Raw genomic sequence first — 19,942 nt, 5'->3', positions numbered from 1 at the left:
CTCCACACTATTGGCACAGAGCCCCACACGGCTTGAATCCACAAAGTGTGAAATCATGACCTGAGCTGAAATCAGATGCTTAACTGACTGAACCATCCAGGCACCCTGATAAATAAATTTATAAAGCCAGAACCCAGTAAAACTCTGCTAAGCTTAAAGTATGGACTGTGAAAAACTGGGTTTTCCTCTTTCAAACAGAAGAGGAAACGTTTCAAGGTGACTCTGGAAGGCTCTCTTTTAGTCTTTTCTTGCCTAACATAAACTGTGAAATAGAAACAACCATTTGATGATACCTGTAAGAATGCCTTGAAATCTTTGATAAAAACCTACATTTTAGGATAATTTTTACATTCTTGATAACTGCTTCTGATTTTATAAGAAGTTCAAAAACTCAATTTTCCTTTTTAATATAAATTTGCTGTCCATTTATTCCACAGATATTTATTAAATATTTACTTTAATGTACTATATTAGGAACTGTCTACATTTATTTAGCCAGCTAAGGTTCTCAGACCTCACTTGACATTTTTATTTTTATTTTTAATTACTTAGACAAATCTCATTGCTTTTCAGAAGCATATATATCACTTGTGTGTAAATGACTACTTTTTCTAAGTTTATTTTGAGAAAGAGTGTGCATGCATGTGCATGCGCATGGGCACACATGTGCATGTCAGGGAGGGGCAGAGAGGGAGAGAAAGAATTCCTGCTTAATTCCCAAGCAGGCTCTGCAATGAAGAGCCCAATATGAGTCTCAAACTCACAAACCATGATCATGACCTAGTCAAAACCAAGAGTCAGACACTTAACCACTTAACAGACTGAGCCACCCAGACACTCCTGTAAATAACTCTTTAAATATTCATTTTTCTAATCCTATGGCTTACCATCTCAACTAGGAATAAAAGCCAAAATCCGTCACAAACCTAGGAGATCCTATATGATCTAGCTCCCCTATTATTCTTTTGATCTCGTATTTCCCTCACACTACTCCAGCTTTACTGGCCAGCTTGATGCTCCTTGAATAAATAATATAGACAGTCTCCTGTCTTAGGCCTTTTACATTAGCTATTCTGCTGGAATCTTTTCTGGAAGCTTTTTTTTCTGGAAGCTTTTCTGCAGGTATCTTAATAGTCCACTACTCTGCTTTTTTCAGATTTTTACTCAAATATTACCTTCTCTCTGGTCCCATTCCTTTTACCCCTCCCCTGCTTATTTTCTTCATATAACTGGCCAGTAAGATGTAAAATACTACATATTTCACATACTACATATTTCACTAAAATATAAACTCCAAGAAGGTAGAGAATTTTTTGCGTATTACACTACTTTCAGTTCCTAGAACAATACCTATGAATGAAAATGCCTCTATGTTGTTTTACCTTTTGATAAGGTTTGGTGATAGATTTCTTTTTTACCCCAGCTCAGTAGTTTTTAGACATGAAACATTGTCAAAACATGTTACTGATTCCTATCATATAAATAAGAATCTCTAAACTTGGAACTTGGAGCTAGAACATATATATTTTGAAAATAGCTCCTGCGATTAAGAGCCTTTTAAAAATATTTTACTCTATATATAACATCATTAAAATATTTATTTTAAGAAATAATATATTGTAAGTTTTTGTTTTTGTTTTCCACTATCTAATTCTGTAGCGTTGCTTGACACTTAGCTTCAATCTATCTTTTTACTTGGTGTCACTGAGTATGAGTAGGGGCCCAATTTCTTCTGCCTCAGACTTTTCCTGTTTTTAGCCCAATTTTCCTGATTTCAGTCCTTTGCCTCTCTTCTGCTTTGGTATGGGTGTTTCTAATTCCTAAACATTTCCAAAGTTCTGGAAGTGCTACTTTGTGGTATCCCCTCTTCGGGCACATGGACTTGGCCTTCCTTTGTTGTGCTAAGTCATCAATCATTCTTTTATCTGCTTTTAATTTCCATGCCTTATGGTTCATATATGTCTCTTAGTCATTAAAATTAGTGTTTGTGTTTTATTTCTCTTTGCCTAATTGTTTGGGGGTAGTTCTCAAGAAGAGGGGAGCAACATCTTTGCCCTGCCATCCTAAAACTGCAAGTTCATCCAAGTGAAATTTAATTTTATTGTTTTCAGTTTATTGTGCCAACCTGAATCCCAGAATCTTATTATCCAACTTTTGTTTCCTTCGCCCTATCCTGCATTTCATTCTTAAGACAAAACCACAAACCCTTCTCAATATTAACTCCATGCTTTTCCACCTTTGAATCTAGACTCCCCTTCTCTTGATTACTACATGTTCAAATTCTAGTTACCTAATATGTTTCTTCTGAACCCTCCAACACATGAAGCTAGAGGTAATATCTCCCCTCAGTGATTTGTCCAACCACTTAATTTTTTTATGGAATTTATCACTCTATATCTTGTTCTTTTGATAATTTGTACATATTTTTATTGTCCCTGTTGAAAAGGAACCGTGAGAGAAACTACTGTACCTTAACTCATCTTTGTATTCACTTTAACACTTTACCCATGAAGGCACTCAATATTTATTGTATGTACTGTTTTATCCTGCATACTAACTCTCCTTCCCCACTTTGCATTATCTGGAAACATATAGATACATTCCTGTTTCTTTAAGTTACTGATTTTAAATGTTTTATAGGACCAGATCAAGAATACACCTAGAGGTTTCCCTCAAGGTTGCATGAATCTACAAATCATTATTATGCTCATTAAGCCATATATAAATCTACCATCTTTCTTGTTTCCTAAGAATATCATGAGTGACTGTCAAAATATCCAACCACAAATGTAGTCACATGTTTGACAGTGCCCTTTCCTTGGCACAGTCACTGTCAGAGTTCCTGTCACTTCTGCATCATAACTCAGTTCTGGCTTTTTGCTTAAATTCACGTATGAAATAGCTAAATCAATTTCTTTCATTACATCCTTTATCTGTTGAAGGATGAAGTTTTGTTTTTGTTTTTAAATGCTTTTATTTATTTCTGAGAGAGAGACAGCGTGAGCAGGGGAGGGTCAGAGAGAGAGGGAGACACAGAATCTGAAGCAGGCTCCAGGCTCTGAGCTGGCTGTCAGCACAGAGCCCGATGCGGGGCTCAAACCCACAAACCATGAGATCGTGACCTGAGCCGAAGTTGGATGCTCAACTGACTGAGCCACCCAGGCGCCCCTGGAGGATGAAATTTTGAGCAAGGTGACAGGAACTTATCAGATGCTCTGATTTGAGAAAGATTAAGCTGCCAGTACATGTGGATAGCTAATGTCCCCCATCAAGGCTGTATCTTATGCTTGTGCTTGCTCACAACATGTTTTATGAAGGCCTGATCTAAATCCTCCCATCAGGTCAGGTGATCAAACTCCTTCTGATAATACAACCATTGCCTTCTCTTAGCCTCATTTGGCTGGTGTGTGTGTGTGTGTGTGTGTGTGTGTGTGTGTGTGTTGGGGGAGGGAGGTCCTTTATCCCATGTTTAAGAATCCTTATGTGTGTATATATAATGATTTATAGGTATCTTTCACCTTCCATTATAAAACATTCTAATATATTCCTTTCAAATGCCAGCTCCCATTCATGAATTCCTTTCTATTAAGTGTTAACAATCTCCGAGATTTACTTATTTTGATATTGCAGGTTTGTTCTCTATAAATACACACTTTTTGAGGAGGGAGGGTGCTATTGGATTTGTTTTCTATTTGTTTATATTTCTCCTCTTTAATAATTACCTGCTAGTTCTTCCACTCCTCCTGTCGTATTATTGTTATTACCCATAGTCTTTCAATTTTAAGTGAAGATTATTTTTATACTTTGATTTTAGTTTAAAGCCCCTTGATCATACCTTTGTGGGTCTTGTTAAGCATAATCTTTTGGTTCTTCTGAATGCTTATACTTTCCCAGGAGTATAATCATTTTAGTGTCATAATTCATTACCTAAAATATGGTTCTTGGGCAGCATCTGCATAGCTAGTTGTGCTTCCTATGTCCATATTCTTACAAAACTGTAACTTTAACTGAAACAACAGATGACAGTACCACCTTGCTTTAGAAAAATGCCTCACAGCCATGGAAAAGAATCATTAGAGGCCCATTATAATCTGTACCATTGAATCTTTCAATGTTTGTCATTGACGTGGGAAGAGTCTACATAGCTTTGCATCTCTATGCTTCAGGGCAATACATTGCCTTGCTGCTTTCTGTTTAGTCTTCTAATCAATTGTTCATTCTACTGAGGTGCTTCAGTTCCTTGAGTGTGACTGAGAACAAACAGGACTCAGAGGGACTGGATAGAAAGAAAATGGAATTTGCCCACTTCCTATAAGGAAGAGCCTAACTCCAGCTAATTTGAGAGGGTAGCTTCATTGGAAATTATCTTTCACTTTCCTAACAAAATTATAGATTTTTATTAAAATGTCCAATTTTCCTCAACCTCAGAGGGTGATAAAGTTTCTCTTTGTTTGCCCACTACTAAAAATTTAGTTTTAGTTATTAATGTAGAGAAAGACCAATATCCGCATAATCCATCAAATGAATTGTACTTTGGCTATTGGGATAATCTTGAGTAATTTGTCATCCATTGTGCATATTGCTACATGTTATCAAAGCTGAATTTTAGAAGCCTACGATCTGGAATGTAGGCAATTGTTTGTATTAACAAATGTAGCATGGTCTCAAAAAATCCTGTCTTTCAAAAATCACCATATACCAGCAGTATAAAATCTACTCCTAAAATCCCTCAATAACCATTTCTGTACCCTCAAAAGGGATTTAACAGTGCCATAAACTCTCTCACCTCTTAAGGACAATAAAAGGATTTCTTTCATTTTTAATTGCCTGTATATTTTTGTCATTTAAAAATATGAGTTGCGGGTCACCTGGGTGGTTCAGTCAGTTAAGTGCCCTATTTCGGCTCAGGTCATGATCTCACGGTTTGTGAGTTCGAGCCCTGCATTGAGCTCTGTGCTGACAGCTAGGAGCCTAGAGCCTGCTTCAGATTCTTTGTCTCCCTCTGTCTCTGCCCCTCCCCTCCCACCTTGCTTTCTTTCTCTCTCTCAAAAATAAACATTAAAAAAAAGATGAGTTGCTGCTCCATAAGCAGAGTCTTGTATCAGTAATTCTATTTATGTTGTTTCTTATCTTTTCCAAAGTGTAATGTTCTTCCACTTGTGTCTTAATACTTACTAAGACCTCAACTCTCTTGTAATCTGTACTCTTGCTTCCTTCCTGAATTATTGTCCAGAACCATTTCATTCTCTCTAAGACTGGGAGTAGACAAGTATTTCTCAAACCCTTTAAGCCTCTTCACTAGTATAAAAGCTTGAATTTGCTAACTACCCATGTAATGATCACTCACTTCAGATAGGAAGACATTGACAGTCCTACAAATCACAAATAAAGATTTTTTTTTAATTTTCAAGCTTCTTGGGTATCAGGATGAACTACAGTCTTTTTTTCTAAGCTGCTGTGCAAACTTCCTCTACTTGGGTCCTAGCTATCTCCTGAAACGTACTGCTTTTGTATTTGCCTTGCCTCACTTGCCACATACCTGCAAATCTGCTTAAGAAACTAGGCAATTAAAACTGCTTAATTATTATAAATTTCTTTGAACAGAAGCTAACAATCTTTCAAGTGTCACAAGTTCACAGAAAAATAAACAGTACCTTGCTTTTTGGCCTCTATACCTTTTTCTGTCACTCCTGTATTACTACCCTTTGTGAGATATAATGATGATTACATTTCCAGAAAGTATTTCTCTTTCTTTGACACAATTTGAATTCCTAGGAGTACACCTAGATCCTTACTTCTGGGATGCAACATGATATAGTTTCTTAGCTTTGTCATGGAGTCCTGAGTGATATGTCACCTTTCAAGACTTCAGTTCCCTCATACATAAAATGAGATCTCAAATTCTCTCTAGGTTTATGATCTATTAATTGATCCCCAAATTGAATCTCGTTATTAATGAATGTTCCTGGAACACCTGCTGGCATTTTTGGCATTTTCTGATCTTTTTTTTCCTTTTTAAGAAAATTTTACACAAGATTTTTCAGTGAGTAATACTGTTGTGTTCCAAATGTGGCAGATAATTGATTCTGATTTAATGTTTGTTGTCATAATAGTGCAGCACAAGTCTTTACTAAATTACATATTGCTTTTATAACTTAACTGGAATTGTGTACATAGATCACTTTTCCAACAGTTCTCCCCTTTTTACTGGCAGAGCTTGGTGAATCCTTTGCCAGTAATAAATTGTGCATTGGGAAAGTCCGACTTCCACATTAAGCTAATGACTTGTATTTTTTGAAACCATATTTGCCAAAACAGTCTCTTCGGACACTTGGACTTTTTTAAAGTTCTATTTTCTTTGGCTGGCTTAAAATGTGAATTGAATAATCTCCTTGGTTTTGGTGGTTCTGATGCATCTGTTGCCAGCAGTGGATGTTGGCTTGGGGAAATATGACTTCCATTACCTAAGGATGAAGAATCTCCCACTGATTATTAACGATGTTCATCAGGAAGTTATGCACCTTAGACCTAGGAAAATAATAAAGCATGAATAAGAGGGCTCTTTAGATAAGGTCTAGTTTTTATAAGAGTAATTAAAGGCTTTCAAACCTCATTTGGGATATGACCTTAGTATGACTTCTCTTGGTCTAGAGAATTCCCAGGGTCAGTTCTTCAGCACTGATCAACAGTGTAGTCAGAAGAAGTAGCTGCTGCCAGGGCGCCTGGGTGGCTTAGTCGGTTGAGCGTCCGACTTTCGCTTAGGTCATGATCTCACGGTTCGTGGGTTCGGGCCCCGTGTCGGGCTCTGTGCTGACTGCCAGCTCAGAGCCTGGAGCCTGTTTCAGTCTGTGACTCCCTCTCTCTCTGACCCTCCCCTGTTCGCGCTGTCTCTCTCTCTCCTAGAAATAAAAAAAACAACAAAAAAAAACAAACAAAAAAACAAAAAAGAAGAAGAAGTAGCTGCTGGAGCACCTAGGTGGCTCAGTTGGTTGAGCATCCAACTTTGGCTCCAGTCATGATCTCGTAGTTCATGGGTTTGGACCCCATATCTGGCTTTACTCTGGCAGTATGGAGCCTACTTTGGATTCTCTCTCTCTCTCTCTCTCTCTCTCAGCCCCTCCCCACTCACCTTCTCTCTCTCTAAAAAATAAATACACATAAAAAATTTTTTTAAAAAGGAGGAGCTTCTGGTTCATATATAGTCTGAGTTGTGGAAAGCACTGGTACAGATTTACTTTATGCGATATTTCTGTTTTCATTGTTTTATGACTCTATATTATAATATCATGTGTTTTGTTTCCTGAACAAAGGTCAGTATTTTCTTAATACATAAAGGTTGGGGTGCCAGGGACAACTTTCTGTGGTGTTTTAGCATCATACTGTTCATTGAAGATAAAAGCTGCATGTGCAATAATTGATTTCCTACATCTAAAAATGTGGATAAGTAACAGATACAAGTGAATATTTGCCCATTTAATTAATTGCATGATTTAGCCAACTTTGCAAATTGAAAAGGGAAAATATTCTATCTTTCCCATCAACTAAATGGTCAGCCAGGTCCATTGGACTACAACTAAAAGGAAAAAGCAAAGCTTAACAGAATGGTAACTGAATTGGGGTCAATGGAACTCAAGAAACCACAGTTATCCTTCCTCTACATTCGATCTTATATCAGGTGCAAAAAGGGTTGGATAGAGATTTCCCCAAAGGCAGAAAGCCATGACAGTTAGCCACCAATTGGAGCCCTTGGTGCTTTTCCATACCCTGAGTATCTAGAATACCTAGAAACAGGTAACTTTTTGTTGTATTTTTGGGCCAAGGAAAAAAAAATTACTTATTCTCTGCTAAAGTCACTGAACTAGCCTCTAAGGAAACCATGTGTCAAGAATTATCATGCCTGGGGCGCCTGGGTGGCTTAGTCGGTTAAGCGTCCGACTTTCGCTTAGGTCATGATCTCGCGGTTCGTGGGTTCGAGCCCCGTGTCGGGCTCTGTGCTGACTGCCAGCTCAGAGCCTGGAGCCTATTTCGGAGTCTGTGTCTCCCTCTCTCTCTGACCCTCCCCTGCTCACGCTGTCTCTCTATCTCCCCCCTAGAAATAAATAGAAAATATATAAAAAAATTATAAATAAATTTATAATAAATTTATATTTTATATTTTATATTATAATTTAAAATTTAAAATATAAATTTATAATTAAAAAATTATAATAAATTTATAAATAAATTATAAAAAATTATCATGCCTATTTCACTGGAAAGTGTTTCACTTTCCCAGTAAGATTATAAATTTTCATTAAAAATACCCAATTTTTTCAGTAATTTCTGAATCAATTTATTTCAGAATCAATCATGATTTTTCAATCATAATTTTCATGATTTTTCAATCATAATTTTCATGATTTTTCAAAAGGCAGTTTTGGCTGCCTTTTGAACCTTCCCCAAGTTGCCTTGAGTTCAGAGCCAGTCACTATGTAAACATTTAATATTGAGAAGCATTGCTTTTAAATGATGTACCTGCCCTTTTGTTTATGCTTTCCTATTTTACTTTTCTCATATGTGTTTGTTAGAAAGTGGTAAACAATAATATTGCTAAGTTCAGATTTTAAATTTGCTTTTCCTGATATATTTGTTTTTCTGATTTCTCATTTTCCTTAGAACACTGAAGGAAAAACATGTAGTGGATTGGTACTAAGTTAGATGGTTATCAATATCCATTTGTTAATAGTATATGCACATACCTTATCTATTCCTCATATATTCTTTGCTAATAACACTTTGCCATAAACCTATAGCTCAGAATGTTTTACTACTGATACCACATATTTTTCATTGTAAACTGTCTTTTGAGGCATTCAGTTGCCAAGAAGATGTTGATTTGAATAATTTGTTTCCAGGAACTAGTTGTTTAACCATAACTATTTTTATTTATGGTACTTATAGATTCTGGAAAAATACATTTTGAACTGTGAACCTCAAGAGCATTTAGAATCCTCATATTTGAAGAAGAGTCACATACCAACAAGCTGTTGTACACAGATGTCAGTCTCCTTTAGAGTTGTAGGAGGAGGGGGTGCCTGAGTGACTCAGTCGGTTAAGCGTCTCATTTCAGCTCAGGTCATGATCTCATGGTTCATGAGTTCAAGCCATACATTGGGCTCTGTGCTGACAGCTCAGAGGCTGGAGCCTGTTTCAGATTCTGTGTCTCCCTCTCTCTCTGCCCCTCCCCCATTCATACGCTGTCTCTCTCACTCTCTCAAAAATAAACATTAGAGTTGTAGGAGGAGATCTGGCTGCTGTATGCTTGAATTCTTTGCTTTTTAATAATGTCTCATATAATTAAAAATTAAATTAAAAGAAATTTAAAAAGAGGAGTAAATGTAACATAATTGAGTATACAAACTAATCTTTTAAAAATAATTGAAAATGAAGGATGCTAAATTTGTCCAATCAGTTTTCCTAAGTATAAAAGTATGTATGAAAAGAATATATGTCTTTAGGAATTTATTTCCTGTGTCACATCTGTGTGTCATTGGTATCATAATTAAAATAATTTATATAGGATAGCCTATCTGAAATAATCCTTTCAAGTAGAAAAACATTTAATTCTTTATTTGTTTATTTTGCTCAATGCCAATAAAATTTACTTCATCTGCCTTAAGTTCACTATAACACCGTACCTCCCTAGGTCACCCCCGACAAAAGAAAGAAAAAGCAAACAAGCAAACATAGAGACAACTTTTAGAGGAGAAGCTTAAGGTAGTTTTAAATTTCATAGGAATCACCTTTAAATAATATATAAAATGGGAACCAAAAAAGACAAGGGGCATTTAACTTTTGATTTCATATCTTTCATTCCAACTCATTTAAAAATTGTAACAAGAAGAGCAGTACTCTACTATTAAGGTTCTTAACCTTTTGAAGATACACACTACCAATGACAGTTTTTATACTTACTGAAATGTGTGGTATAGTTCTTTTACTCTGATCAACTGTAATTTTTTAGTCACCCAACTTTGGTTTCTCAGTGCCCTTTTATCTTCTTTCCTACTGACCACCTTTGTCAGAAATAAGGTACCTCACCAAAAAGTTTTCCAAAGTTGTGAGGAGGAAGTAATAGTGATGTCAATTAAGTAGTTACTTACCCTTTTCAGAAATTTTGTGATTCTCGCCTTAAGTATAAATTTGTCTAAGATTATAGTCAATCGGGGTGCCTGGGTGGCTTAGTCGGTTAAGTGTCCGACTTTCGCTTAGGTCATGATCTCGCGGTTCGTGGGTTCGAGCCCTGCGTCGGGCTCTGTGCTGACTGCCGGCTCAGAGCCTGGAGCCTGTTTTAATCTGTGACTCCCTCTCTCTCTGACCCTCCCCTGCTCATGCTGTGTCTCTCTCTCTCTCCTAGAAATAAATAAAACATTAAAAAAAAAAAAAAAAAAAGGTTATAGTCAATCAATGGTCTATAGTAAAAGACCAGAGAAGCAAATGAGCTATAATAAGGAAGTGGGCTTACCTCTTATGGGAAAGAAGTGTCTTAAAGATTTTAGACACCATCAACTTGAGGAAGACATTTAAGCACTATTTTTGACAAGGATGTGATAGCATAAGCATTCGTAATGGGGTAGACGGTCCTGATGTGGAAAATAATTCGTCTTGAATAGATCACAGCAATGTAACATACAATAACATATTTCATTTGTAAGTTGATTTTTTGCTAAGGATTGTTTCATAGCTTGGAAAAAATGCTACTGTGTTAACTGTATGTTTTAAATGGAAGTAGGTTTCAAAATATTAAATTTTATTGAGAAAAAATGGCATTTATTTCTCTACTTGAAGATATCTATATCTTAATACTACAATTTTTAAAAATATCTCTAGACATAAGTACATTTTACCACAGTTTTTCATAATATAAGACAGCATCCCAACTTTTCGTGTTGTTTTCCTAACCCAAGTTCACAAATGACTTATTCAGTTAGTTGTTTAGACTATGTGCTGATGACACACTGATAATAGACACAGGGCCCTTCATTGTGGTTCTGTAGCCAAGTGGAATGGCTAATACTGATCCTATCTCTTTAAGTGGGTACCTGTAAATCCCTATGGGCATTGAATGAGAGACTTATAACATAACATTCACATTACCACTATTGGAAAATTAATTCAAAAGTGACTATTTTGTGATTTCAATCAGTGGAATCATGTTTATAATTAAGTACTAAGAATTCTATTTTTTATAGTTTTTATTGCTGTATTTGGAGATACTTCTTTAAATCTCCTTGACTAAGTACATATAGTAATAAGTTTTCAAAAATGGAACACAAGGCCATCTGAATTTAATTACACTTTTAAGTAGTGAATTCCAATATGATTTGTTAGAGAAATTCTTTTTAAGTTTTTATTCCTAGAAAGTAGAAATATAGTTAAATTTAGGAAATTTTAATGAATACATATTTCAAAGAACAAATATCATTTCAGTAAAATGTGGTATAGCAAAACTATAATGGAGTTCTAGCATTAATTAGCCTACAAAGTCAGTCTTTAAATTTTAGATATAATTTTTGCATTATAATGCACCAAATTACTCTTAAATCAACAAATACTTTGTAGCTACAAAATGCAAAGAAAACACACAATGCACCATGATCATTACACCTAATATTTTTCATGTTACAAGAGTATCCAGGGGGAAAATCAATCAGATGGGGAAATTGATGTAGCTGTATTTTGAATCTACTCATAACAATAGATCCTTCACCCTTTGAAATAATTTCCTTAAAGGTTTTTCTTGATAGGCATTTAAGTTAACGTTAGTTCCCATACCTAAAAGGCACATAGAGAATTGCTAATGTATTTATTTTTATGAATAAAGTAATAGTAACTACCTTACCAATTTCCTGGAGTCCTGGCCAGTGTCATTTTTGTCTATTTTACCATGTGATTTGTTCCTTCATCTTTAAAGATATCTGATGGGCACTCAGTGAAAAATATATTCTCACTGTGAACTTATGTCTTGAGATAATCATTGAAAAAGGAATAATTTACTCTTTGTTCCACTATAACCCACTGTGTATAGCACTACTCAAGATATGTGAACCTCTTTTTCCCCCACATATTTAGGTTCAAATCAGCAACCCTTTGTTGGAACATTATTGGAGTTAATATCAGACTCTAGCATTTTCTAAATCTGTACAAGTCATTTTTTTTAGATAGCCATATTCATTTTACAGTGATTAAAATGTTATTTAAATTCATCTTGTATCCCTTCCTGAAAACTTCCAGAAGGAGATCATTGAGCATGTGCTTGCTTTTGTGTTAGGGTTTGTTTGGTAAACATTTACTGTTATATAGAATATTTCACCTGAAAATTGTATTCTAATTATAGCACTGTACTTAATATATTTCATAAAAGGCAATGTAGATATTTTTAAGAAAGCACTGTTGAAAATCAGAAAGTAAAGAAATAGTTGAGTTCATTTGACTAAGTTAGTTTTAAGTAAACAACCTAATTAGAGGACTGGTTACCTTTTTTCCAACCCATAGCATCTTTTTAATTCATACTCATTCCCTTTCCCTGCAAATAAAAAAAGTAGTATCCACTGGTCAACTCAACAGATATTTTTCTTTTTAATTGTTGACCTAGGTAGGGGGAAAAACCTTCATATTTTATATTTTTTCTAACTGAATTGTTGTGATTCAAGCTTATAAACTGAGAGGAAAAACTAAAGAATAGGAGCATTTTTTGTTACTTTAAAAAAGGAAAGTCATTTATCTCTATTAGATTGAGTAAGGGCTATTTTTCCTCCCCTTCTAATCTAAAACTTTAGAAAAACTTCAACATGGTTTATAAAAGAGTTTAGTAGCTTGTCTTTCATTAACACAATAACAAATAAGTGTAAACATTGGCAACCTTCAGTTTTTGTGATATAAGAAACTGGTAACTGTTAGTATTGCCATCATAATTTCATTAGTGTGGCTTCTTTACACACTTTCTCCAGTGACGCAAATACAGACATAATTTTTTGGAACAGCAAACTTATGGCTGCCTTCTCTCTTCTTCATTACTTATGTTGGACAAAGTGCCGTTATCACTTGCCAAAAATAATCCCACAGTTCAATAGACTTCAGTTCTGAGGTCTCTCGTGTCCTCCTCAGACCACCAGTAGCTTTGTCTCTTGGAGATCAGAAATTGGACACTTCTTTTTGATGTTTAGCAAACCCGGCTCTGTTCCTTAACCCCTAAGGAAGAATATATCAAAACAACAAATTTTCTAAGCAACATCACTGGAAACATAGCAGCAAATCCCTTTGGAATGCATCGTTTGGAACACAAGCCAAATTACTTTTGTGTCAAGTTTTATGAGACTTGTATTAAGGTGATGATAGTGTTAAAGTCTCTATTAGGCTAAGATATTATAAGTTATTTGTATTTTCTTTTATCTATACCCATATCCACAAATGACTATAAAGAGTCACCAAATTTTGGTAATATCTATTTTATACTGTAAACAGCTTTAAGAAAGGAAAGGTAAAATATGGAGCTTACAGATTTAGGTTTCTGTTATTTTTATACTATAACTAAGTCCATGAAACTAGTGTTAAAATAGGGAGCTTATCTAATTCTGCCAACTTCTCTTCCCCCATTACTCCTTACCCACTGCCTCCCCTCACCTCCATGTCATACTTTTTTTTTTTGCTATCTTTTATGAAATGTTTTTTTTCAACCACATTTCTCCTCCTTTCTGTTTTTTTCGGCTTCGTAACATATTTGTATAACCTTTCCAGTGATATCCTGTGGATTATGCTGAAGTATAATAAGTCATATAGTTGCATTTGTAGAAAGACCTTATACCGTCAAACCATAGTTAATAAAAACAGAGGTGTTTTTAAAGAAGTGAACATAAAATTCTGCTCTTTTTCCATATCTCTCCTTAGCGGTTTAATGTCTTTTTATGAAATGTTCTAAATTCCTGCTTTTTTGTTCCAAATGTGTCTGTTCGCACTGGATGCCCCTAAGCAAATAACTGCCTTTTTTTCCTTTATTTTGTTCTTAAACTTCAAAAGCTAACAAGAGGCCCAAAGTTTTATCTTCTACATTCTTTGCCTTCCAAACCTACCATATTTTACTTTTTAGAATTTCTTACAGATTGCTCCATGGAACAGTTTTACTTTTAGGAGTGTGACTTTGAAGTGAATTATACAAAGGTGCTATTTATTTTCATCTTTCTAACATTTAGGGTGCCTTTAAGTGTCCATTGCTTTCTGAGTCTTAATAGATTACATTTTACTAATTTATAATTTAAACATAACAGCTATGAAGATGAATGTATAAAAGGGCCTGTAAATGACAGTCTTGCTTTTGCTGCCTCTCAGGAGAGAGAGTCATCCTGGTAATCTATAAATTTGAAGGACAGCCTGTTTTCCCAATCTCTTTTAACTTAGCAAGCTGTAGAGAACTGGACTTTTCCTCCTGCATTGCTGAAATAAGAAATTATGGTTGTAGAAGGCAACTTAGGACTCATATTTTCCAGACATTTTTCAAAAAGTAAATAAGAATTAAATGTTAATACATTTTCTGATTTTAAAAATGAGGATTATAGTTACTAATGGTCTGAATTTAATTTGGCAAGATCTGTAACATTTTTGTGAGAGATATATGGTCATTAAATTTGAAGACTTTTCATATTAATTTATAATCCATTTGATTCTCACATTTTTACATATACTTGCCTACGTTTAAATGCAGATTTTATTGGGTGAAATGTAAAATAAAATCAGCATTGTTAGGGAGGGAACTATCTAGACAAGTGTATATTCTTAAAAATATGTTTGAGAAAACTTATGTAAGATAGATTATTTAAACATTGTGTATATTTCTAAGTCTTTGTGTTTTCATTATAATTAAAACTTCTGTCTCATCTTTAAGACTCACCTCAGCAGATCCTTTGCTGGTCCTCAACTCAGTCTGCCTTTCCTTGGGTCTAACATTACCCATTATAGAGACCTCTGTATCAATTACATGATTGTACTGTGATTACTAACAAGTACATCTATTTAGGCTACTCCCTGAGAGCAGGGACTGATTATGTCTTTTCTTAGCATAAAGCACTATCCTGCCACGGTGTTATTAACCATTGAAGGTATGGGATTGTGGTATCAGAATTCTACCACTAACCCTATAATTTTAATCTTTTAAGACTAGAAAACACAAGGGACAACTGCAAAAGAACGCAGGAGAATCTTAACTGGGTTGGTGCCAGAAACTTCAGGGCAGAGCTCTGAGAAATTGGACTGAACTGTCAATGTTCCTAAAAGGCCTCTTCTATACCTCAGATTCAAAATTGAATGTCACACAACTGGCTAGTGACATGGAAGGCCTGACGGGAAGAGTATGCAGCACCAGTGAAGAAGTGATTGAGCTTTTTCCCATGTGGTCCCTGACTCAGCTTACCCCTTTGGCCATATGGGATGAAAAGATAAGATGGAGAGGGTCCCAACCATGTGTACAACCTTTTAAAATTTTTTTTTTTAATGTTTTATTTATTTCTAGGAGAGAGAGAGAGAGAGGGAGTCACAGACTGAAACAGGCTCCAGGCTCTGAGCTGGCAGTCAGCACAGAGCCCGACGCGGGGCTCGAACCCACGAACCGCGAGATCATGACCTAAGCGAAAGTCGGACGCTTAACCGACTAAGCCACCCAGGCGCCCCTTTGTGTACAACCTTTTAAAGCACAGTGATTCCACTTTTGAAAGTGATATAAGCAAGGTTCTCAAATTTAACACATCATATTAGTGTTTCCTCATCTTTTGGAATGATGTGAATAGCATGAAGAGACTTGACTGTATCTTCTTTCCTTAGAGCTTTCTACGTGAGCTTTCAATAAATGTTTATTTATCATGAGATCAGTTGCCTTTTCAAGTAAATTTGTATTTATTTCTGACATATCCTCTTCTTACTATTTTGATGTTCTTATCCTGAATTTTGAGATTCACGTGTTCTTAGTATTTTTGTGACTTGTACACTGCTAGCATTATCATTACTTAGTGTTTGTATTGGTGTAGGCAAGATGTATAAATAGTCCCAGGAGAGTTCTTGAATTTTATTTGACCTTTGTGCATAATGTATCCAAATGGAGTTGGACCATTATGAAAAGAACATTAACATAACTAACTATACTTAAGAATAGAAAGCTCTCAGGTCGCCTTGGTGGCTCAATGGTTAAGCATCTGACTTCAGCTCAGGTCATGATCTCACAGTTGTGGTTTGAGTTTGAGCCCCACAGCAGGCTCTGTGCTGACAGCTCAGAGCCTGGAGCCTGCTTCAGATTCTGTGTCTCCCTCTCTGTCTGCCACTCCCCCACTCACACTCTGCCTCTCTCTCTCTCAAAAATAAATAAACATTAAAAAAAAAAAAGCTCTGAGGTCTTTATTTGAAAAGACATTTATTCATCTTGTTAAGTATTGTACCATTGCAGCCAAAGTTTTAGTCATTTGAGTTATCACCTTTTTTTTGGTGATACAAAAAAGTGAGAATATGATATCTGACTTGCGTACAGCACAATTAGTAATGGATAAGTGCAAATGATTTAATTTGGGGTTTTGTGCTATTGATAGCACTGATTCCATGAAGTCAGTTAAAATGTGTACCTTATTAGAGGCACCTGGGTGGCTCAGTCAGTTAAGCATCTGACTTCAGCTCACATCACGATTTTGTAGTTCATGGATTCGAACCCCGCATGGAGCTCTATGCTGACAGCACAGAGTATGGAGGCTGCTTCGAGTTCTGTCTCTCTCTCTCTCTCTCTTCCCCTCCACTGCTCTCTCTCTCTCGCTCTCTTTCTCTCTCTCTCTCTCTCTCTCTCTCAAAAATAAACATTAAAAGAAATTTTTTAAAATGTGTACCTTGTTAGATTATTCAAGTGCTACATACATACTAATATAAAAGCAAAATAAGAGCAATTTTAAATAATGAGGCATCTATAAGGTCTTGTTTTGGGGGTATGTGGAGACCTACAAAGGAGACTTTTTTTTTTTTAATTTATTTTTGAGACAGAGAAAGACAGAGCATGAGCAGGGGAGGGGCAGAGAGAGAGGGAGACACAGAATCCCAAACAGGCTCCAGGCTCTGAGCTGTCAGCACAGAGCCCGACGCAGGGCTCGAACGCACAGACCACGAGATCATGACCTGAGCCAAAGTCGGCCACCCAATCGACTGAGCCACTCAGGGGCCCCTAAAGGAGGCTTTTTAAAGCTTCTATTTATTTTTTTTCTAGTTTTATTGAGAAATAATTGACATACATCACTGTATAGCTTAAGGCATACAGCCTTGATTTACATCTATTGTGAAATGATTACCACAGTAGGTTTAGTTAGCATCCATCATCTCATGTAGATACTGTGAAAAGAAAAAAAGATCTCCCTGTGATGAGAATTCTTAGGATCTACTCTCCTAACAAATTTCCTATATATCACACAGCAATGTTAGCTGTAGTCATCATGTTGTACATTACATCCTTAGTGCTTGTTTATCTTTAACAGGAAGTTTGTACCTTTTGACCACTTCTCCAATTTCCCTTACTTCTTTCCAACCCCTGCCTCTGGTAACCACAAATCTGATCTCTTTTTCTGAGTTTGGTGGTTTTGCTTTGTTTCTAGATTCTACATAGAATGAGATCATACAGAATTTGTCTTTATGTGTCTGACATATTTCACCTAGCATAATGCCTTCAAGGTCCATCCATGTTGTAATAAATGGTAGTATTTTATAATTTTTTGTAATCAAATAAAATTCCATTGTTTGTGTATATAACACAATTGTTTCTCCATTCATCCATTGATTGATACTTAGGTTGTTTCCATGTCTTGACTATCATAAACAATACTTGTATGAAAATAGGGCTACAGGATGTATTTCTGAGTTAGTTTATTCATTTCCTTTGGATATATTCCCAGCACTGGAATTGCTAGATCATATGGTAGTTCTTTTTTTAATTTTTTGAGGAATCTTCATACTGTTTTCTACAGTGGCTGTGCCAATTTACAGTCCCACCAACAGTGCACAAAGTTTCCTTTATTCTCTTAACTCTTATCTTTTCAGTGATGGCCATTCTAACAAGGCATTGAGGCAATATTGCATTGTGATTTTTAATTTGCATTTCTCCAGTAACTAGGGATGTTGAGCATCTTTTCATGTACTTGTTGGTCATTCATATATCTTCTTTGGAAAAATGCCTATCCAGGTCATTTACCCATTTTTAAATTGCATTATTCGTGTTTTTTTGCTGTTGAGTTGTATAAGTTCTTTATGTAGTTTGGATATTAACCACTTATCAGATATGTGGTTTCTAAATACCTAAAGATTTCTGTAGTTATTTTATTTTCACTTTTTAATGGTTTCTTTTGCTGTCAAAAATATTTTTAGTTTGATATAGTCTCATTTACTTACAAATGTTGTTGCTCATGCTTTAGGTGTGATTTCCACAAAAATCGTTATAAAGACCCATGTCAAGGAACTTTTTTCCTATATTTTCTTCTAAGAGTTTGATGGCTTCAAATTTTACATATAAATTTTTAATCCATTTTGAGTTAATTTTTGCAAGTAGCGTAAAGATCAGGTTTTATTCTTTTACATGTGACTGTCCAATTTTCCCAGCACCATTAATTGAAGAGACTGTCTTTTCTCCACTGAGTATTCTTAGCTCCCTCATCAAATATTAGTTGACCATCTGTATTTGGGTTTATTTCTGGCCTCTCAGTTGTGCTTCATTGGTCTATTTATCTGTTTTTATGAAGGAGGCATTTTTAATAATTGATTATCTTGTGTCCTTTGCTTAGGGTGTTCCAGTGATGGCAATAAGAAACAAAATGATATCGGAAGGACTAGACCCAGATCTTCTTGAGTAAGTAATTCTTCTAATATAATATACCAATATATTGAATTTATCATTTACAATAAAAATATTCCAAGGTCTGTTTTTTCCACTAAACAGTGTTTTATGGTTGAAGTAGCCACCTTCATAAAGAGTATCTCTGCTAATATTACAAAATTGAAAAATCTAACCTATGCTACTAAAACCAGCCTTTGCATATTTTAGGAGCAGTTTCAATAGATCATTGATGATCATATATATACCTATATGTGTATATATATATCCCCAAAAGAGATGGAATTTGATGACAGTTTTGCTGCACAGGAGTAATGTCCACTTGAAGCAGGTTTTTTTTCTTTCATACTACCTTTTTTTCCTTTTTATTCTATTTCCTTCCTTCCTTCCTTCCTTCCTTCCTTCCTTCCTTCCTTCCTTCCCTTTCTTTCTTTCTTTCTTTCTTTCTTTCTTTCTTTCTTTCTTTCTTTCTTTTCTTAAATATATACCAGATTTTTTAAGACCTTGTATATAAGAAATTTACTCTACCATGATCTGAGTTGAGCCAGATTGAGAAATAAAGTAAAGCCACTCTAGGTCCACATTAATAATTATTATGAAACTAGATATCTGTTTGTGTGAATTTTATAAAAAAAATTTTTGAGAAATGCTGACAAATTGTGGCTCAGAAATTTGACAATAATTTATTCCATCCAAGCAAACCTGGCTACATAGCTCATTCTGAATAAAATATATCTTAATGGATTATTCAGAGCTAGTCTGTTTTTCAAGTATCTAGATACTTGTAAAAAGTCCTGTTTGGGGTTTTAGTTCACCCCAATGTATTTGGTTATGTTATCCAGACATTCATATTATACTAGCAGCATACTTTGAAATTTTTCTTGGCTCTCAGCCCTTCAAGAAAATGTGTGCATTTTGGAGTTGAAACACCATAAAACAATCTTTTTCTCATACCTTATCTTTTAAAAATAATATTTAAGAATTTTTTAAGTCTGTAAGAACAGATTCCCAGCATGTATCTACATTTAGTATATATCCAAGTAGCAAGCAGTTCAAGTACAGTGGCAT

General features: G+C 35.3%; 1 protein-coding gene across 3 annotated transcripts in view; it reads left to right on the top strand.

Annotated features, from left to right (window-relative positions):
* Positions 1 to 19,942, top strand: part of WASHC3 (WASH complex subunit 3) — a 49,718-nt gene that overhangs the window by 15,210 nt on the left and 14,566 nt on the right. For all 3 annotated transcript variants that reach the window (XM_039252499.1, XM_039252498.1, XM_039252497.1), the window contains one exon: positions 18,825 to 18,889. In XM_039252499.1, the coding sequence (XP_039108430.1) occupies positions 18,825 to 18,889 (65 nt within the window). The remainder of the gene's footprint in view (positions 1 to 18,824; positions 18,890 to 19,942) is intronic.

The sequence above is a fragment of the Hyaena hyaena genome, unplaced genomic scaffold (genome assembly GCF_003009895.1).
Source record: "Hyaena hyaena isolate Hyena2069 unplaced genomic scaffold, ASM300989v1 scaffold_417, whole genome shotgun sequence".
NCBI lineage: Eukaryota > Metazoa > Chordata > Mammalia > Carnivora > Hyaenidae > Hyaena > Hyaena hyaena.
This window is presented reverse-complemented; position numbering and strand designations above follow the sequence as displayed.